Genomic DNA, 19,034 nt, shown 5'->3' with positions numbered 1-19,034 from the left:
ATAACTTCAGACTTACCCACTCCTGAATATCCTGATGCATATCTCAATGGATAACACTTCCAACATACTGTAGGAACTCTAAAGCTGACCATACACTTGTCCATTTTTGTCCACTTTTCACCCGATTCTGATGGATCGGGTCAAGAAATCGGGTGAAAAGTGAGACACTGTGACAATGTGTACCCAATGCGACATCTAAAGCAACAGGATCCTTGTCTATGCTGGGTGCAACGAGCAATGGTGTGGCCCATGCTGCATTGGGCAGGGTGGCTGTTGCTATTTCTTCTTGTCCGGCATGCACAGAAGATGGAGGAAATTGCTGACCTCCCACACACATAGTTATCAATATTATGCCAACTCAATGTTATATGTCATTGTGCATATAATGTAAAAAATTGTCTAGTGTGTGCGCGCCTTAAGTGCTCACTGAACACTTTACGCACATTCCATGTGTTGTATACGCTGTTAGTATATGCAAGTGCACAGCAGGGGAGTTAGTATTTCTGGAATGTCGATGTGAGTGGGCTAATGACTAGTAGGCAGAGTGGATACCGTATACTGTAAGGAACTGATCATTTTCTTTATTGTCATTATGTATAATGTATAAACCGAACTTATTATCTTTCCCCCAGACAGAGCTATGCCCCCTACTAATATCTCTATCACTGTTAACAACACCATCATCTCCCCCGTTCCCCAACTCTGCTACCTGGGTGTCACTCTTGACTCCTCCCTCTCCTTTGCACCCCACATCCAAGCCCTGGCCCATTCTTGCCGGTTCCAGTTACGCAACATTGCTCGCATCAGGCCCTTTCTCTCACAGAGTGCAGCTAAGCTGATCATCCACTCATTGGTCATCTCACGGCTCGACTACTGCAATGTTCTCCTCACCGGCCTCGCTCAATCCCAACTGGCTCCTCTCCAATCTGTCCTCAATGCTGCAGCCAGGCTTATCTTCCTCTCCCGCCGCTCTTATTCTGCCACTCCCCTTCAACAAAATCTGCACTGGCTTCCATTCCCCTACAGAATCCTCTTCAAACACCTCACACTCACATACAGGGCCATCTCTAACCTTATCTCCATTCATACACCCTCCCGCCCTCTACGGTCAGCTGACGACTGTCGTTTCTCCTCCACCCTGATCACTGCTTCCCATACTAGAGTACAGGACTTTGCCCGTGCTGCACCCCTTCAGTGGAAAGCACTCCCTCGCTCCATTAGACTCTCCCCGACCTTGCAAAGCTTTAAACGGGCACTGAAAACTCACCTATTCATCAAAGCATACCCTTCCACTGCATAAACCAGCTGGTTCTCCGACCCCTTGCCTGTTTACATCCTGCTATCTAACCACCACCCACTCGCTTGCACCTCTTGTAATCTGTCTGTCTCCCCTTCCTACTAGATTGTAAGCTCCTCTGAGCAGGGCCTTCTTCCCTCCTGTTGTCAAAGCCCACTTCTCTTCACATGTCACTCACAGCTCTCCTATACTCCAACACTCAGTGACCATCTTTGTCCGCATACTCCTCTCCATCATTGGCATCAAGCCTCTAGTTGTATGTTGATTGAGTCCTCACTACTTACATTTAAGCTGTAATGTGTATTGATCTGTGGCGCTCTTTATTTGTACTGTATTCTTGTTATTTATTCAATGTTATGCCAAGCTTTGTCTCCCTGTATTGTTCCTTTATACTGCGCTGCGAAACACTTGTGGCGCCTTATAAATAAAATCATAGTAATAATAATAATAATGGGGGGGGGGGCATTACGGTGCATGAGATCGGGTAAGGCATGTCCAAACTATGACCCTCCAGCTGTTGTGAAACTACAAGTCCCATTATGCTTTGCCACAGTTTTGCTGTTAGGGAATGCTAAAACTATGGCAATGCATGCTGGGATGCGTAGTTTCACAACAGCTGGACATGCCTGGCATAGGGCTTTAAGTGTATTTGGTTTAAAAAAACTTGTTAGACACATACTAGTGTCAGTTCTTCGACATGGATTGTTTGTGGCTGCATTCCTTATAGGTGTTAGTTAGGGGTATGGGCCATTGGTTCGACTGCATGAAGGTCGACGTGGCTTAGATCGACACCTGAAATAGGTTGGCATGGCTAAGGTCGACACAAGCATTAAGTCAACAATGGGAAGGTGACAGTGAAACTGTTGACATGAGTTTTTTTTGTCCCAAAATGTCAACACCTTTTATTTTATTCTCCCACCACGCTGTAGTGGATGGTAGGGTCCCTTATTTAGTTCTCCGCAAGGATATGCAGAAGTAGAGGAGAAAATTGCCGCTATCAAGTTACATAATTGTCACATAGGCCGTGCATCGCATGATACCGCTCTACTCTCCAGTTTGCCCTTTACTCCATCAGTGACTAAACTGCTACCTGTTTTATATGTTTTCTTTACTTAATATGGACATTAATGTAAATCCTCATTTTATGTAAATATAATATACTCTTTGATATTGACTGCAAGTGAGCTGTGCAATTTATCCTTACACCCCCCCCCCCCCCCCCCCCTTCCTTCCTCTTTCTGTGCCATGTTCTTTGTACAGGCCCCACGCTTGGTGCTTCAAACCTATGTTGTCACCTGTGTAATGTCAGCAAGGCTGAGCAGAAATCTCCAATTCTTTTCTCCTATTGGTTTATAGTTTTAGCAGCGGCTGAATGGAGAGGGGCTGTAGCACATAATGCAAATCACGGTGCACTGTACCTAGAATGGGTCAGTTCACATCGGCATTTGTTGTCTGTAGCCACATTCAAAGAATTGTGCAGGTCCTGTGCCAGACAGCCCATTCTATGCAGAATTGTTGAGTAATTATTAGGACTTAAATTCATGGATTTGTTGAGACCTTGCACCATTAGAAAAGGTTTATGCTGACCAAGGATAGACCATTGAGGCTTCATTTGCTTATTAACGAGCCCGTTCTTTTCATTGTGTGGCTATTGCTCTACATAAAATAGCATTAGAAATACTTTCCCCATGTGGTTCTGAAACACAGTCCTCAAGACACCCCAACAGTTTAGGTTTTAAGGCTATACATGCTTAGGCACTGGCACCTTAGTAATTTTGGATATACCATCTGTGCACAAGCAGGGATATGGCTGCTTCACTGAGTTGTTGCATATTCTTGTCCCCAGGTGGTTTCCTGACAACATGACTGCATTGTGGCTTTGACCTTGCTCTTCAGCGAGGACCTTGATTCCCATTATGTCAAGTTCAGGGTATCCTCCGAACCAAGGAGCGTTCAGCACTGAGCAGAGAAGCTACGCCACCCACCCAGTACAGTACACGTTCGCTACCAACCGACACCAGCAGGTGAGTGTGTATAATGCCTGAGTGTGCAGGATGTTCCACAATGCTGAACATTTTATTTCACATATAATTTATTTTTCCTTAACACATATAAACTTAACAATATATCCTTTTTTGGTAATATTTGATGCAAATATTAATGTATGGCTATATGATCTATACTATATATAAGTAGTAGACAGGTGGCGACACTCCAAATAGTAGGAAAAAAAAGCCACGACAAGGTGCTGTTGAACCAACGCTTTTCAAATGTGTTTCACATTTTTCATCAGGGTGTATATAAGACAAAGTACGTGTAGACCGACATTCGCAAGCCTTCAGAGGGAGTTATTTACTAGCCTGGGTGCCTTCTTGAATGGAGTCGTTACCAGTCCACCCATGTATCTGCCAGAAATCGAGCGTCACTCCAGGGCTTGGAAAAAAAATTGATTTATTTGACTCTACGCCATTTCATCCTGGGGCCCGTCTTCAGGACACACAAACAAATAAAATACAAAAGTGCATTTAAATCCTCAATGTAGGCGCTCAGTCATCTCCCATCCGTCCTCCCCCCTGCTCTGTGGGACTTCCTGATATAAAACCAGAAGTTATGTGTCACCAGTACTGGAGGCCAGGCGGTGATGTCAAAGCACTAACAAAACACATATATGATTAAAACAGTGCTTACAAAACGTGCATAGTGCAAAAAATATTAATGTGATAATGTATACAAGTGCTGTTTGTTTGCAACAGAAAAAGAAAAGACTACACTACATTTTTTCCAAGCCCTGGATTGACGCTCGATTTCTGGCATGAGAGGGCAGATTTTATGTTAGAAATTTTCATTAGTAACAAAAAAATTAAAAAATATATTAAAAAATTGCACGCTGCAATATGATTACGCCCAATAAACATTGTTCTACTCTGCTATGCCACACTTTAATGACAAAAACACATTATACCACTCACCGTAATACCCAAACACACCCTCATCACCGGGGGAGTCCAATATATGCCCAGAACGGTGGCACTGGTAATGAAAACGTGATTGATTTCACCAATACCAATGGATATTTCAACGTTTCAGTGCCCCTGCATTTTTATCAAGAACAGTATAACAATAAAACAGTGACGTGACTTAACCACATATGTCCTTTGTGAATCAACAATGAAGGACATAGTTTCCGGCTACTCTGTACAAGGCTGGTCGCATGGATCTGACGTCATCACCCAAAGACAGGTTCATTGCCTAGCAACAATAATAGTAAAAATGACATTAAAAAAAGTGAAAAACCTTTGTCATGTGAAAAAACTACAAGTGTCTCAATGTAAAGTGGATATCATCTAAGCTATTATAATAGTATAAAAAGCCTAAATCTTAAAACGCCGGATAATCTGCTCAGATTTTAGGGAAGTATTCTGTGTGTGGCAGATCTGTATCCTCTGCAATATGGTCTATAGTCATCCAAACTAGTAAAAAATGTATTTAACAGAATATCAACCGAACTGCAAACATATCTATATAGCCTATGTGTCATTTGTGAAGCAGATACCAGATATGATGGTGTATGTATCTATTTGTAATGATAGGAAATAGTATAGACCTAAGGTTTTGTTAAGGCCTTTTGGGGAAAGGGTCCCCAAGCTTTGAATCCATTGTGTTTCTAGTTATAGTAATTTGGCACATCGGTCACCTCCTCTTTTCTGAGGTGGGACATGATCGATGTATTTAATGGCAGTGACATTATGCTTAGCTTTGGCAAAATGTCGTGCCAATGGTTAGTCACTGTCTCTTTAGCTAAGGCTGCTTTGATTGCGGACCTATGAAGCGTTGTTCTTTTTTGAACTGGCGTTCAGTTTTTACCTACGTACTGTAGGGCACAAGGGCATGATATCACATATATCACACATCTGGTGGTACAGGTGATGTTTGGTAGGGAATTTCCTCCCTGAAAAGGTGTGACAAAAGATTGCCCCTGTCTGTAAGTCTCCCCCTGTCCAGTCATTGACCACATTTTTTCACCCCTTTTGCTATGTATGTTAGTAAATCTGCTAAAGGTTCTCTCTTGGCATCATGTCACCGGTCATTTTGTGACCATTCCGCTCCAATTTACATCAGCAGTCAGTGCCAGTATCTAGTGAAATTTGGTCACATACAAGTAGCAGGAATGCCTACCGCAGGCATTCCCAAACACGGTCCTCAAAGCACACCAACAGTGCAGGTTTTAGTGATATCCAGACTGGTTTAATCAGAATCCATCAGATACTAATTAAGTCACCTGTGCTCAAGCCTGGATATCTACAAAACCTGCATTGTTGGTGTGGCTTGAGGACCGTGGTTGGGAATGCCTGGCCTACTGTGTAACCAGTTTATATTCGATATTTATAGTGGTGTAAAGATCCTTGAAGACAGCATAGTTTGTCATAGGAGCAAAGAGGACACCGCACATTACCTTCTAAATGTCACTGTCTTTTTGTGTTTCAGGAATTTCCTCTCTCCGACTACCGCAATGCTCATTTGGAAGCCTCCCAGCTTTTGCAGCAACAGCAGCTTCGAAGGCGGCCATCTTTGCTATCTGAATTTCACCCTGGGGCAGACAGGTGTGTTTTGTGGGTTATGGTATAAAACATAGACTGACTTATGATAGACAGTCATATGGTCGACCACTAATGGTAGACAGTCACAAGGTCGACAGGGTCTAAAGGTTGACATGTTTTTAGGGTGTCTGTTGACATAGGTCGACATGGACACTGTCTAGGTGTACCGCGTCCCCTCGCATGGCTCACCATGCTTTGGCCTCTGTCTCGCTGCACTTGGCACACTGTTATATTCTCCCACTACGCCCTAGTGGATGGTAGGGCATGAAATACCGCCTGTCGGCACGTCAGCTGAAAATTTTGTACAAAAAATCCATGTCGGCCCTTTTCAGACTGTCTACCATTATTGGTCGACCATATGACTGTCTATCATAAGTCAGTCTATGATCAGTCCGGATACCGTTTTGTGAACTTAACAGTATTAGTAATATTATTCACCACTATGGTTTTATATGTAGGATAAGTTCTTATTTGTATAAACAAATACGCTGAATATTTTGTTGGTGTTAATGTCATTTTTTCCTTATACAGTGTATAGGCCACCGCACTGTCTCGTACGAGACATTTGTACAAGTTTTAACATCAACTAGGCTTGTTTTTTAGGTAGAGCCCCCCTTATACCCAACAAAAAATTAGTTGATGATTCAGCTCAATTCATTGGTGGATATCCAATTAGCCATGGTAATGGAACCCTCAGGGGCCATCCAATTCGCCTGAGAGCTGGTTCTAAGAGCTGCATTAATACACGCTCTCTGGGATAATTTCCTGGACCTGTGTGTTATTGTCCAAAACACTTTGTTTGTAAAAAAAACGGGCCATAATTGGCTTATGAGCATCAGGCTAATAGTGAGATATTATCCCTTTTTTTCCTTGCAAATATAGTATACCCCCTTTTTATTAAGCCTGTGTTTTTTGATGTTACAATTAAAACCTATGAGCGATAGCTATGATTAAACTTGTCAACCTATGTTGAATTTACAGATTTAGTTATTTTGGTACTTGTGTATTATCTGGGCGCGCATCGCATACTACTAATTAAGGTATGCGATGGGACACGATTTCCGGGTGCACAGACCCGCACTGTGCGATAAAATATCGCATCGCATGCCAATACAAATGGCATGCGATGCGATATTAAATTGTACAAGCACCCTGATGGGTTATTACTATGTTATATGCACCCCCATTGTTAATGCCACCCCCACTATCAACGCCCACCCGAACCATGGCGAGCGCAGCGAGGCCGCGAGGGGTGGCGGTACGCGTCCTCCGACCTTTTCATACCCCCACTATCCACGTTGGCGTGGAGATGATCTTAGAGAGTGTGGCGAGGGGACGCGGATTACATGTGAAGTAATCCTTGTCCCCTCGCTGCACTCGCCATGCTTCGGGCCGCACTATCTAAAATCAACTCCGCGCCGGCGTGGATAGTGGGGGTATGAAAAGGTCGGATGGCACGTACCGCCTCCCCTCGCGGGGTTTGCCACGCTTCGGGTGGGCGTTGATAGTGGGGGTGGCATTAACAATGGGGGTGCATTTAACATAGTAATCACCCATCAGGGTGCCTGTACAATTCAAAATCTGGTCGCATCGCATACAATCGGATCACATGCGATGCGATCAAATCTATGGTCGCCCAGATAATACACAAGTACCGTTATTTTTTACAGTGTCCCATATAGCGCATTTTTGTTGCAGCTCGTTGGTTATGTTACTCACCGGAGCAGCAATAGAGAGAATGATCAGCCATTGAGACTGCAATAGTATATGTTAAAATATTAAAATACTGTAAGAGAACACATTTGTGTAACTTTTTCTCTTGGAATGATCATATTACTTCAGTTTGCAAGTAGTTGTCTTGTATAGGCATATCTTTATGTAATGGGGATTGTACTCTCATAGAAACATAGAAACATAGAAACATAGAATTTGACGGCAGATAAGAACCACTTGGCCCATCTAGTCTGCCCCTTTTTTTAAACATGTTACCTCAAACCATATTTGATCCTTATTTTTTTGTAAGGATATCAATATGCTTATCCCAAGCATGTTTAAATTGTACTACTGTATTTGCGTCTACCACCTCTGTTGGGAGGCTATTCCACTTATCTACTACTCTTTCTGTGAAAAAATTCTTCCTCGCATTTCCCCTGAATCTTCCTCCCTCTAGTTTCAGTGCATGTCCTCGTGTTCTGTTGCTCCTCTTCCTGTGAAGAATGTCTCCCACCTGTACCTTGTTAAAGCCCTTGATATATTTGAAAGTTTCTATCATGTCCCCCCTTTCCCTTCTCTGCTCTAAAGTATACATATTAAGATCTTTTAGTCTTTCCTGGTACGTTTTGTGATGTAGGCCATGCACCATTTTAGTTGCTCTTCTTTGTACAGTCTCTAATGTATTTATATCCTTCTGGAGATATGGCCTCCAGAACTGAACACAATACTCTAGGTGAGGTCGTACCAATGACCTATACAGTGGCATTATTACTTCTTTCTTTCTACTGCTGATACCTCTCCCTATGCAACCAAGCATCTGACTTGCCTTCTTCATTGCTTTGTTACATTGCCTACCTGCTTTTAAGTCCCCTGAAATAGTGACACCTAGATCCCTCTCTTCCTCAGTAGTTTCCATTATAGTGTCATTTATACTATATTGAGTCTTTGGATTTCTGAGACCCAAGTGCATGATTTTGCATTTTTTGGCATTAAACTGTAGTTGCCATTCTCTTGACCATTTCTCTAATCTGCCTAGATCCTCAATCATTTGTTTTACCCCTCCTGGTGTGTCTACCCTGTTGCATACCTTTGTGTCATCTGCAAAAAGGCACATTTTACCCTCAATTCCATTTGCAATATCACCAATAAAGATATTAAAAAGCACCGGTCCAAGTACAGATCCCTGGGGTACTCCACTTGTAACCTTTCCCTCCTTTGACTGTACTCCGTTTACTACAACTCTCTGTTTTCTGTCCTGCAACCACGCTCTTATCCATTCAACTATCTTAGAATCCAATCCCAAGCTTTCAAGTTTATTTAACAGTCTGCGATGTGGGACAGTGTCAACAGCTTTACTAAAGTCTAGATAAGCTACATCTACAGCCCCACCTTGATCTATTACTTTAGTCACCCAGTCAAAAAAGTCAATAAGATTTGTTTGACATGATCTTCCCCCAGTAAACCCATGCTGTTTTGGATCCTGTAAATTGCTGGTTTGGAGATATTCTACAACTCTTTGTTTTAAGAGTGTTTCCATCAATTTCCCTACTACTGATGTAAGGCTCACTGGTCGATAGTTGCTTACCTCTTCCTTGCTTCCACTTTTGTGCAGTGGGACTACAGTCGCTGTTTTCCAGTCCTCTGGGATTACTCCAGTAGCTAGTGACTGGTTGAATAATTCTGTTATTGGTTTTACCAGCTCCCCTTTAAGCTCTTTTAGTATCCTTGGATGTATCCCATCTGGCCCCATTGATTTATCCACTTTCAGTTTTGAGAGTTCTGTGAGGACTTTCTCCTCTGTAAATGTACTTGTCTCTCCCTCAGTTTTCTGACTATACTTGCAACTTAACTGTGGCCCCTTCCCCTCTCTTTCAGCAGTGAATACTGAGCAGAAATAATTATTAATATTATCTGCTATTACATTGTCCCCCTCAAGAAAACTTCCACTCTCTGTCTTCAGTCTAATTATTCCACTTTTTGTTTTTCTCCTTTCACTTATATACCTAAAAAAAGTTTTCCCCCCTTTACCCACTGACTGGGCCATTTTCTCTTCAGCCTGTGCTTTTGCACATCTGATTGCCTTCTTAGCCTCCTTCTGTCTAACAAGATACACCTCTTTGTCCTCATTCTTCTGCGTCTGCTTAAATTTCTTAAAGGCCAACCTTTTTGCTTTCACAATACTTGCTACTTCTTTTGCAAACCACAATGGCTTTCTTTTTCTTGTGTTTTTCCTAACTCTTTTGACACAAAGTTCTGTTGCTTTTAGAATTGCACTTTTTAATTTTTCCCACTTATCCTGCACTCCTTCCAAGTTCTTCCACTCTGCCAAAGAATCCCTTACAGAGTTTCCCATCTCTACAAAATCAGCCTTCCTAAAATCTAACACCTTTGTTTTTGTGTGCGATGAGTCAGTCTCTGTCTTTATTTTGAACCACACTGCTTGATGGTCACTGGATCCCAGATTTTCACCCACATTTATGTCAGATATTCTGTCACCATTTGTAAGTATTAAGTCTAATATTGCGTCCTTACGAGTGGGCTCCCTCACCAATTGCTGGAGGGATGCTCCTTGCAAGGAATTCAGCATGTCCCTACTTCTGGTGGAACTTGCAACAGGCAGCTCCCAGTTTACATCAGGTAGATTAAAGTCTCCCATGATTATCACCTCTCCTTTTAATGCCATTTTATTGATGTCCTGCAATAGGCTCTTGTCTAGTTCCTCTTCCTGACCTGGTGGTCTGTAGATCACCCCTATACGAAGAATCGCCTTCTCCCCTGTTTCTATGGTCACCCAAAGGGCCTCCGTTTTTTCTTCAATACTTTGTATTAAGGTAGTCTGTATATATTTTTTCACATATATTGCAACCCCTCCTCCAATTTTTCCCATTCTGTCCTTCCTAAATAAAGTATATCCTGGTATAGCTATGTCCCAGTCATGATTTTCATTGCACCATGTCTCTGTAATAGCCACAATATCCAGTTCATCCCTTGTCATTATTGCAATTAGTTCTGGGATTTTATTTCCTAAGCTCCTAGCATTTGCACACATAGCTCTTAAAGTTGTGTTTGTGCTTCTCGTGGTGCTAGCTATGTTCATCTTTCTGCCTATATCTATTTGGTTTTAATCGGCATTATCTTCTGTTGCAGTGGATAGGCTTTCTGTTCCATTTGCCTGCAGAGACAATACCTCTAGGTTGGGGGAGCAGATTTCTTCATTCTTATTTGGTTCACTGCCCCCCTCTGCTAGTTTAAATAGTTGCTTATGAAGCTTCCAAACTTCTCACTTAATATTCTCGTTCCCCTTGAAGATGGGTGCAGGCCATCACTTTTATATAAGGCTCTGTCTTGCCAGGTAGCTTGACTTTGACCTAAATATCCAAATCTCTCCTTGTTGCACCAATTCCTTAGCCAAACATTGAAGTTTCTAATTCTCAGAGTTCTATCTTCCCCTTGGTGTACTGGCAATACTTCTGAAAAAGTTACAGTGGTTGCCACCTGTTTTAGAGCAGTTCCTAACTTTCTAAATTCATCTTTTACGGCCATGACTTCAGCATTAACCAGGTCATTTGTGCCTAGGTGGACGATGACATCCACCTCCCCATCTTGTCTTGCTGCCTTTACAATTCTTAGCATGCGTTCTTTATCTCTTGGATCTGTGGCTCCAGGTAAGCACCTTACTTGTTTCTCTACTTTAGTATCATTTCCCAGATTAACTCCTCTAATTATGGAATCTCCCAAAAGAAGTGCAGTCCTTTTTGGAGGTGAAATTATATTATGCTAGATGGCTTTATCTGTTTATATAGTCACTTATCGCCTACTCTCGTTTTTGTTTTGTGCTTTTGTCGGTTTTTCTCTGACCTTTTATTCTATTGAGCAGGTTTGTGTACTTGTTTTGTGTCCATGCCTTGGTACACCTCATGTTTATGGGTACAGTATCCTTCATCTGAAATGCTCGGGACCACGAGCCTTCCGGATAAGGAATTTTTCAGTTTTTTGGATGAATTTTTTTTTTTAGGCATACTTACCTGTCCCCTGGTGGTGCCCCGATGGTCCCTTGGCTCCAATTTTTTTGCAACCCAGATTACTCTAGAACAGCGGTAGTCGAACTGTGGGTCCTGACCCAAAAGTGGGACGCTACCATCTCAGTATGGGGTTGCGACTCCATGTTGCTGACTGACCAGCTAATAACTTGTCTGATCTTAGTCGGTAATCCAAGAAGTCTGAAAACTCAGGTGAATTGTCTGGCTTAGACCTCTGAAGGCGTTATCATCCGGTAGCCCTGTCCCCACCCCAGTGCTCTGCTTTCAGGGACTGTAAAAGGAGCTTGTCTCTGAAATTGTGTAAGAAACTAAGCGATCACATGGACAGTCACTTCACTCCTGTTTTGTGCCTCCGCAGTTCTACCGTGTATGCGTGGACCATTAAGAGCCCCAATTACTTTGCTTTGGGCCACTAATATACTTCTACATCCATGCTGCAATTTGCCTGTGAATGGAAGCAGGCGTGCACCAGCCAGTAAGCCCATAACTGTCATTATTGTAACTCAGCCTGTAACATGGCAGTAAGAAGCTGATTGGTTGGTGGTCTATTACTCTCAATTTTATCACTTATGCATCTAGGCCCAAATCATTATGGTCACCTTCAACTTGCTGGACATCTCTGCAAAATATACCAAATCCCACTCTTTTTTTTTTTGCCAAAAGAACAAGATGGCTACCTAGGTAGCAGAAGAAGGCGCCAACAGGGATGCTTACGCTAATAGCTGCCACTTAAAAAAGGGTTTGTCAAACCCAATACCAAGAGAAAGAAAAATATATACGAAAAGTGGCGCTTGTTTGATGAAAAAGATTGATAAATTTAATAAAATGTAAACATAAAGTAAAAATACATAAGTAACTGACAATAAAATGGGGATATCAAATTTGATATTACATATATATTAATAAAAGAATAAACTGGACCGGAATGTAATAAAGTGCTGAAGATTGGTGTGTGTATACCCACACAGGGAAATGACTGTCCCGTTTCGGTTGTGGACCTGTATAGACACCAATAATAAGGATTGGAACTGAATTTGGAGCAGTTAGTTGCCCAGATGAGGGCCAATAATTACCCAGCGCCGTTAGAGGTTGTTAATCCCTTGGGATGGCATTGCAGCAGTTGTCCTCAGATTGATACGGCCAAATTGGAGATTGCAGATTGTGTTTGTAATCCAAGCTGGAGATGGTAGAAACCAGCAATGCTAGTCGCTGCTTACAGTTGGTAGGCAGATGGAATAGCCAGAAAGTTCCAATTTGGGGAGTGTAGCAGGTGTCAGGTGCAGCCAGGTCTTGGTGAAAGTTTTAGGGCACAGATAACCGGTCCAGAGCAGACCTTTAACGCGTTTCGCTGTATTTCCCAAACAGCGAAACGCGTTAGAGGTCTGCTCTGGACCGGTTAACTGTGCCCTAAAACTTTCACCAAGACCTGGCTGCACCTGACACCTACTACACTCCCCAAATTGGAACTTTTTGGCTATTCCATCTGCCTGCCAACTGTGAGCACCGACCCGCATTGCTGGTTTCTACCATCTCCAGCTTGGATTACAAACACAATCTGCAATCTCCCATTTGGCCGTATCAATCTGAGGACAACTGCTGCAATGCCATCCCAAGGGATTAACAAGCGCCACTTTTCTTATATATTTTTCTTTCTCCTTTTTTGCTCCCTGGTGCATTCTTATTCCTCACTTGGAGTGGCGAACCATAGTGGGACTTTTTAAAGTATAGCCATGCTTCGCCACAGATGACTTAATTATTACCTCAGTCGATTGGATTTAACCATTTATGTCAGGGGTGTCCAAACTTTTTGTGATGAGGGCCAGATTTGGTGAGGTGAAAATGTGTGGGGGGCCACCCATTCAGCCTGACATTCTTTGAATCATTAATCACATCAGAATGGTCCCCCACTCTGCCCCCATTCACTTTATGTCCCCCAGCGTTCCCCCATTCACTGTATTTCCCCCAGCCTGCCCCTTCACTGTATACTCCCCTGCCTGCCCCCATTCGCTGTATGTCCTCCACTCTGCCCCCTTCACATTATATTCCCCTGCCTGACCAGCCTTCTCTGTATGTCCCCCAGACTACCCCTCCTTCACTGTATGCTCCCCACTTTGCACCCATTCACTCTGTCCTGTAGCTTGCCCCCCCTTCTCTGAATGCCAGGGATTGGACGCACACTCACCCGAAAGCCGCCAAACACATCTCACTGTAGCGGCCGGCACCTCCTCACTGCTGCAGAAAGCAAGGTAAAGGCACGCTCGCCGGGACCCCATCTTTATTGTCCTGTGAATCCTGCATCTGATGCTCCGCCCGATTCTGGCTGGAGGCTGCGGGCCACTTGAAATTATGGCATGGGCCGCAATTGGCTCCCGGGCCGGTCTTTGGACATGCCTAATCTATGTTGAGCCATGTATATACTTAAACCTGAACTGTTAGGTTGCCTTAATTACCGCCATTGTGAACCTCTGGGTTGGGACAATAAATGCTCTGTTTAGTCACTAGTTGATTTTGTCGACCAGACAGTATGTGCTTTCAGCTGTGCCATGAATGGCCTCCCCGCGTGAGCCGTACCTGCTAAGGTGAACACTTTATTTATCTTTGGTCATGTTGCTTAAGTGAAACTTAAATTATTGTGCTGAAAAAGCGATCTGTAAAACCACACTGGAATGTTAGCTGGGTTCATCAGATTGCTTGCTAGGCAAATCTGGTTTTTTTATAATGACCTGCCAACCACTTGGCCTAAAGCTATGCAAAAATGTGCTTTTTTAAATGTTTCTTAGTGTATAAAGCAGCTTCTGTAAATGTAAATGAACTCTTGATCGCACTTTGGGCAAATGTAAAACTGAAACCTTTTCTATTTACAATTTAAATAAAGTATATTAATCTAACATGGCCATTTTGGGGTTTCTTTGGTGGAGTGATGTCCCAGAGACCTGGAATCAGTGGCGTAACTAGATACATGTGGCCCCCATAGCAAAAGTTTGCAAGGGCCCCTATTTATCACCTAATGCTGAAAAATGTATACAGCACATGATACTTGCAAAGTGGGCCCCTCTCAGCTCTGGGCCCCATAGCAGCTGCTCCCCCTGCACCTATGGTAGTTACGCCCTTGCCTGGAATCACAGAAAAACTAGTGGTCTTAAACCCAGTGAGAGCTTTTGGAAGGATATGCTTTTGAGTTTGCACTTATAATTTATGTACTGTTTAACTTGTAGTATAATTTAATACTGAAGACTCATAGAACGCATAATTTTCTAAAATTCTTTGCCAGTAATTTTCACAGATAATATATTACTTCCTATGATTATTAAATTGTTCTGTTAACATGTGCTAACTATTCATGAGCATATAGGCTTTTCTGCTTAAGGTCAATCCATACAAAGTGGTTCAATTGTGAATATTTCTGGTGGCTTGAACATTTGTTGTCTATCTACCCTATGGCAATAGTTCACAACCACTATGAATTTTTTCTTTATTTACTTTTTGAAAATGGTGGCCATCTTTCTATCATGGCAGACTTTTTTGTGCTTTTATGCAAATATGTGGTAGAGTGTTGGGCCAAAAATAATTGTTCTCCGCAAAACTTGAGCTAGCTTTTGAAGCTCAAAATGGAAATTTGTAGGCCTAAAATTTTTAATTTTCTAAGTCATATAGTATCACTAGTACACAAATTTGTGCAGTCTTGTTAACAAATTACTAGTACATAAACTGACCAAACAAAACAAAATGCTGAAACCTGCTATTTATTTTCCAAGCTGAGACAATCGCTCCCTGAAGTGTCATATTTTTGAAGATATTATGTTCTCGTGGGCCTTATTTTTCCCCATTAAAGTGAAAAAAGGTAATGATCAATGGGTTTTATCCTGTTCCTGAGGCATTTGTCTAGAAATTAAAACACTTGCATTCTGCAATGATTTTAAAATGGCCACCATGTAAAAAAAAAAAAAGTTACAATTCTTGGTTTTAACCCCTTCATGACAGAGCCAGTTTTTGCCTTCCTGACAGAGCCCTTTTTTTCAAATCTGGCATGTATCACTTAAGTGGGGATAACTTTTTTTTGCTTTTACTTATCCCAGTGATTTTGAGATTGTTTTCTCGTGACACATTGTACTTCAAGTTAGTGGTAAATTTTCGTCGATACAGTCTGTGTTTTTTTGTGAAAAATACCAAAATGTCGTAAAAAAATGGAAAATTTTGCGATTTGCAAAATGTTAAATTTTCTGCTTGTGAGACAAATAATCTTACCACTCAAAATAGTGAATAACTAACATAGACCATATGTCTACTTTATGTTGCCATCATTATTTCAACCTCATTTTCATTTTTTTGGACACTAGGAGGCTTCAAATATGAATAGCAAATTCTCAAATTTTCAAGAAAATTTCAAACTCTGATTTTTTTAGGGACCAGGTCAGTTATGATGTGACTTTGAGTGACTTGTATGTGAGACACCCCCATAAATGATGCCATTTCAAAAACTGCACCCCTCACAGTATTCAAAACAGCATTTTGGAAGTTTGTTAACCCTTTAGGTGTTTCACAGGAATTAAAAGAAAGTGTAGGTGAAATTTCCAAATTTCATTTTTTTTGCAGATTTGCAATTTTAATACATTTTTCTAAGGAACACAGTAGATTTTACTAGAGAAATGTGACTAAAAATTGATTCCCCCAATTCTTTGGTTTTCATAAATATCCTATATGTGGCCCTAGTGTGCACGGTGACCAAACCACAGGCTTCAGAATAGAAGGAGCACCTACTTGATTTTGGAGCCTCCTTTTTATGAGATTATTTTTTAGGCACCATGTAGGTTTCTAGGCACCATAAGATGCTAAAAGTTAGGTACCCCCCCACAAGTGACCCCATTTTGCAAACTACACCCTTCAGGGAATTCATCTAGGGGTATAGTGTACATTTCAAACCCCCAGGCGTTTCACCAATTGTGGTACAACTGGGCAGTGAAAATGAAAAAAATTAATTTTTCATTTTCACAGCTCAGTTGTATCAAAATTGGTGAAACCCCGGGGGGTTTGAAATGTACACTATACCCCTTGATGAATTCCCTGAAGGGTGTAGTTTGCAAAATGGGGTCACTTGTGGGGGGGTTCCACTGTATGGGTGTTTCGGGGGTCATTCAACCAGAATCTGTGCTGCAAAATCCAAAAATCACTCCTTCCCTTCTGAGTCCTGCCATGCACCCAACTGGTATTTTTTGGTCACACGTGAGGCATTGCCGTACTCGGGAGAAATTGGGGCACAGATTTTGGGGTGCTTTGTCTCCTTCATTCCTTGTGAAAATGAAAAATTTTGAGCCAGATCTGCATTTTTGTGTAAAAAAATGTAATTTTTTACAGAAAAATGCAGTTCTGGCTCAAAATTTTTTATTTTCACAAGGAATGAAGGAGACAAAGTACCCCAAAATCTGTGCCCCAATTTCTCCCGAGTACGGCAATGCCTCACGTGTGACCAAAAAATACCAGTTGGGTGCATGGCAGGACTCAGAAGGGAAGGAGTGATTTTTGGTGGTGGAATGAATGGTGGGTGCTATGTCGCATTAGCAAGACCCCCGAAGCACCAATACAGTGGAACCCCCCCACAAGTGACCCCATTTTAGTCACCAGCTTTGGGAGGGGGGCTGGCGCTGCGGCTGGCGGGGGGGTGGGAGGGGTGCTGGCGCTGCGGCAGCCGGGTGGGTGGGAGGGAGGGGGGCTGCCGGGTGGGAGGGGGGGGGGGGCTGGCGATCGGTGGTAATCGGTGCGGTATATATACACACACACACACACACACACACACACACACACACACACACACACACACACACACACACACACACACATATATACATATATATACACACACACATACTGTATATGTATATATATATATATATATATATATATGTGTGTGTATATATATATATATATATATATATATATATATATATATATATATATATATATAATATATTTTTCAGTGCATATGTTTATTTTTTTACTTTTTCTGCAGCTTGATGCTGCTGCTGCTGCTGCAGGGGGGAGGGGGGAGGAGGGCAGCGCTGCGTGCGCTCCAGACGCTCCGGGGGAGCCGGGGGAGCCGCTGCTGCTGCCGGGTGAGTGCCCGGCGGGTTCGAGGGGGGGCTGCACATCGGTGGTGATCGGTGCTGTACTTGACAGCACCGATCACCAGTGAATCCCTGTGTTACCGAGCGGCTTAGCCGCCGGTAACACAGGAAACGCTGTGAATGGCTGTTCAGATTTGAACAGCCAATCACAGCGATCGCCGACCGGGAGGGGCACCCCTGCCCCCCCTGGGCGGCGAGGGGGGATGTCTGCTGTCAGGGACAGCAGACATCACCTAACTGTCACTGCGTCTCTAGACGCAGTGACAGTTAGAAGTCATGACGTATATATACGTCATGTGTCGGGAAGTACTTCCCGACCATGACGTGTATATATACGTCAAATGTCGTGAAGGGGTTAAACTATTGTTATATATGGGGGGTGTGGGTATTATGGTGAAGCAACCGGTGTTGGACTACTTTATATGGCTTGATTTCTTATTCCATAAAATGTTCGTATCTATTTAGTGTTCTGTAGTTTTTACTCTTTAGTTAAGATATCAACTTTTTCGATTTTGACATATGCTTGTGTCGGCTTTTTCTTGTGTCGAAAGCACGTTGACTAGGGAAGCCAATCCCGGGGCATTTTTTCAATCCCGGGATTCGGGATTGAAAAATGCTCAATCCCGGGATTTCCGGGATCCCGGGATTGGCTTTCCTTATTAAAAGACTGCCCCACAAACTTACATTTGATGGTTGCCGGGTGGGGGGACGGGTCGTCCATGCCGCTGGCGTGCTGGCTTCGCGCTGGCTGTGGGCGCTTGGGCTGGGCGAGTGGGCGCGCTGGCTGGCTGGGTGGGTGCTTGGGCTGGGCGGGTGGGTGCTTGGACTGGGCGGGTGGGTGGGCGCGCTGTCCGGCACGGCATTACAATGCCGGGTGCGTCCTCTGCTTGCGCAGCGTGACCCCTGATCTCACGCTGAGAGGTCACGCTGCACACAGTGCTGCCGGGAGAAGTCGGGCAGCGTCTGAGCGATGCTCAGATGCTGCCCGGCATTAGACTGCGCGCATGCGCAGTCTAATCCCGAAATCCCGGGATTGGAAACTCCAATCCCGGAATTGAAATCCCGGCGTTTTGGGGGCCAAATCCCGGGATCCCGCCGATCCCGATCCCGGGATTGGCCACCCTAACGTTGACCTTTTGGTGTAGACACATGGGTGGGTATGCAATTAGGGATCACGGCTGTCGATCCCCGCCAACAGCCGTGGTCCTGGCCCATTTGCGGTCTGATCACCGGCAGAACGACAGACGGGATTCAATGTCCTGCCTGC

The 19,034-nt window shown here is 43.2% G+C and overlaps 1 protein-coding gene across 10 annotated transcripts in view; it reads left to right on the top strand.

Moving 5' to 3' along the window:
• The window catches only part of NCOR1 (nuclear receptor corepressor 1), a 131,113-nt gene that overhangs the window by 20,556 nt on the left and 91,523 nt on the right, over positions 1 to 19,034 (top strand). For all 10 annotated transcript variants that reach the window (XM_083172391.1, XM_083172393.1, XM_083172392.1 and 7 more), the window contains exons 2-3: positions 3,144 to 3,321; positions 5,783 to 5,898. In XM_083172391.1, the coding sequence (XP_083028517.1) occupies positions 3,214 to 3,321; positions 5,783 to 5,898 (224 nt within the window). In that variant the 5' untranslated portion in view covers positions 3,144 to 3,213. The remainder of the gene's footprint in view (positions 1 to 3,143; positions 3,322 to 5,782; positions 5,899 to 19,034) is intronic.

This window comes from Crinia signifera, chromosome 2 (assembly GCF_055691185.1).
Source record: "Crinia signifera chromosome 2, ASM5569118v1, whole genome shotgun sequence".
NCBI lineage: Eukaryota > Metazoa > Chordata > Amphibia > Anura > Myobatrachidae > Crinia > Crinia signifera.
The sequence above is the reverse complement of the archived record's forward strand: the minus strand, read 5'-3'. Positions and strand labels throughout refer to the sequence as shown.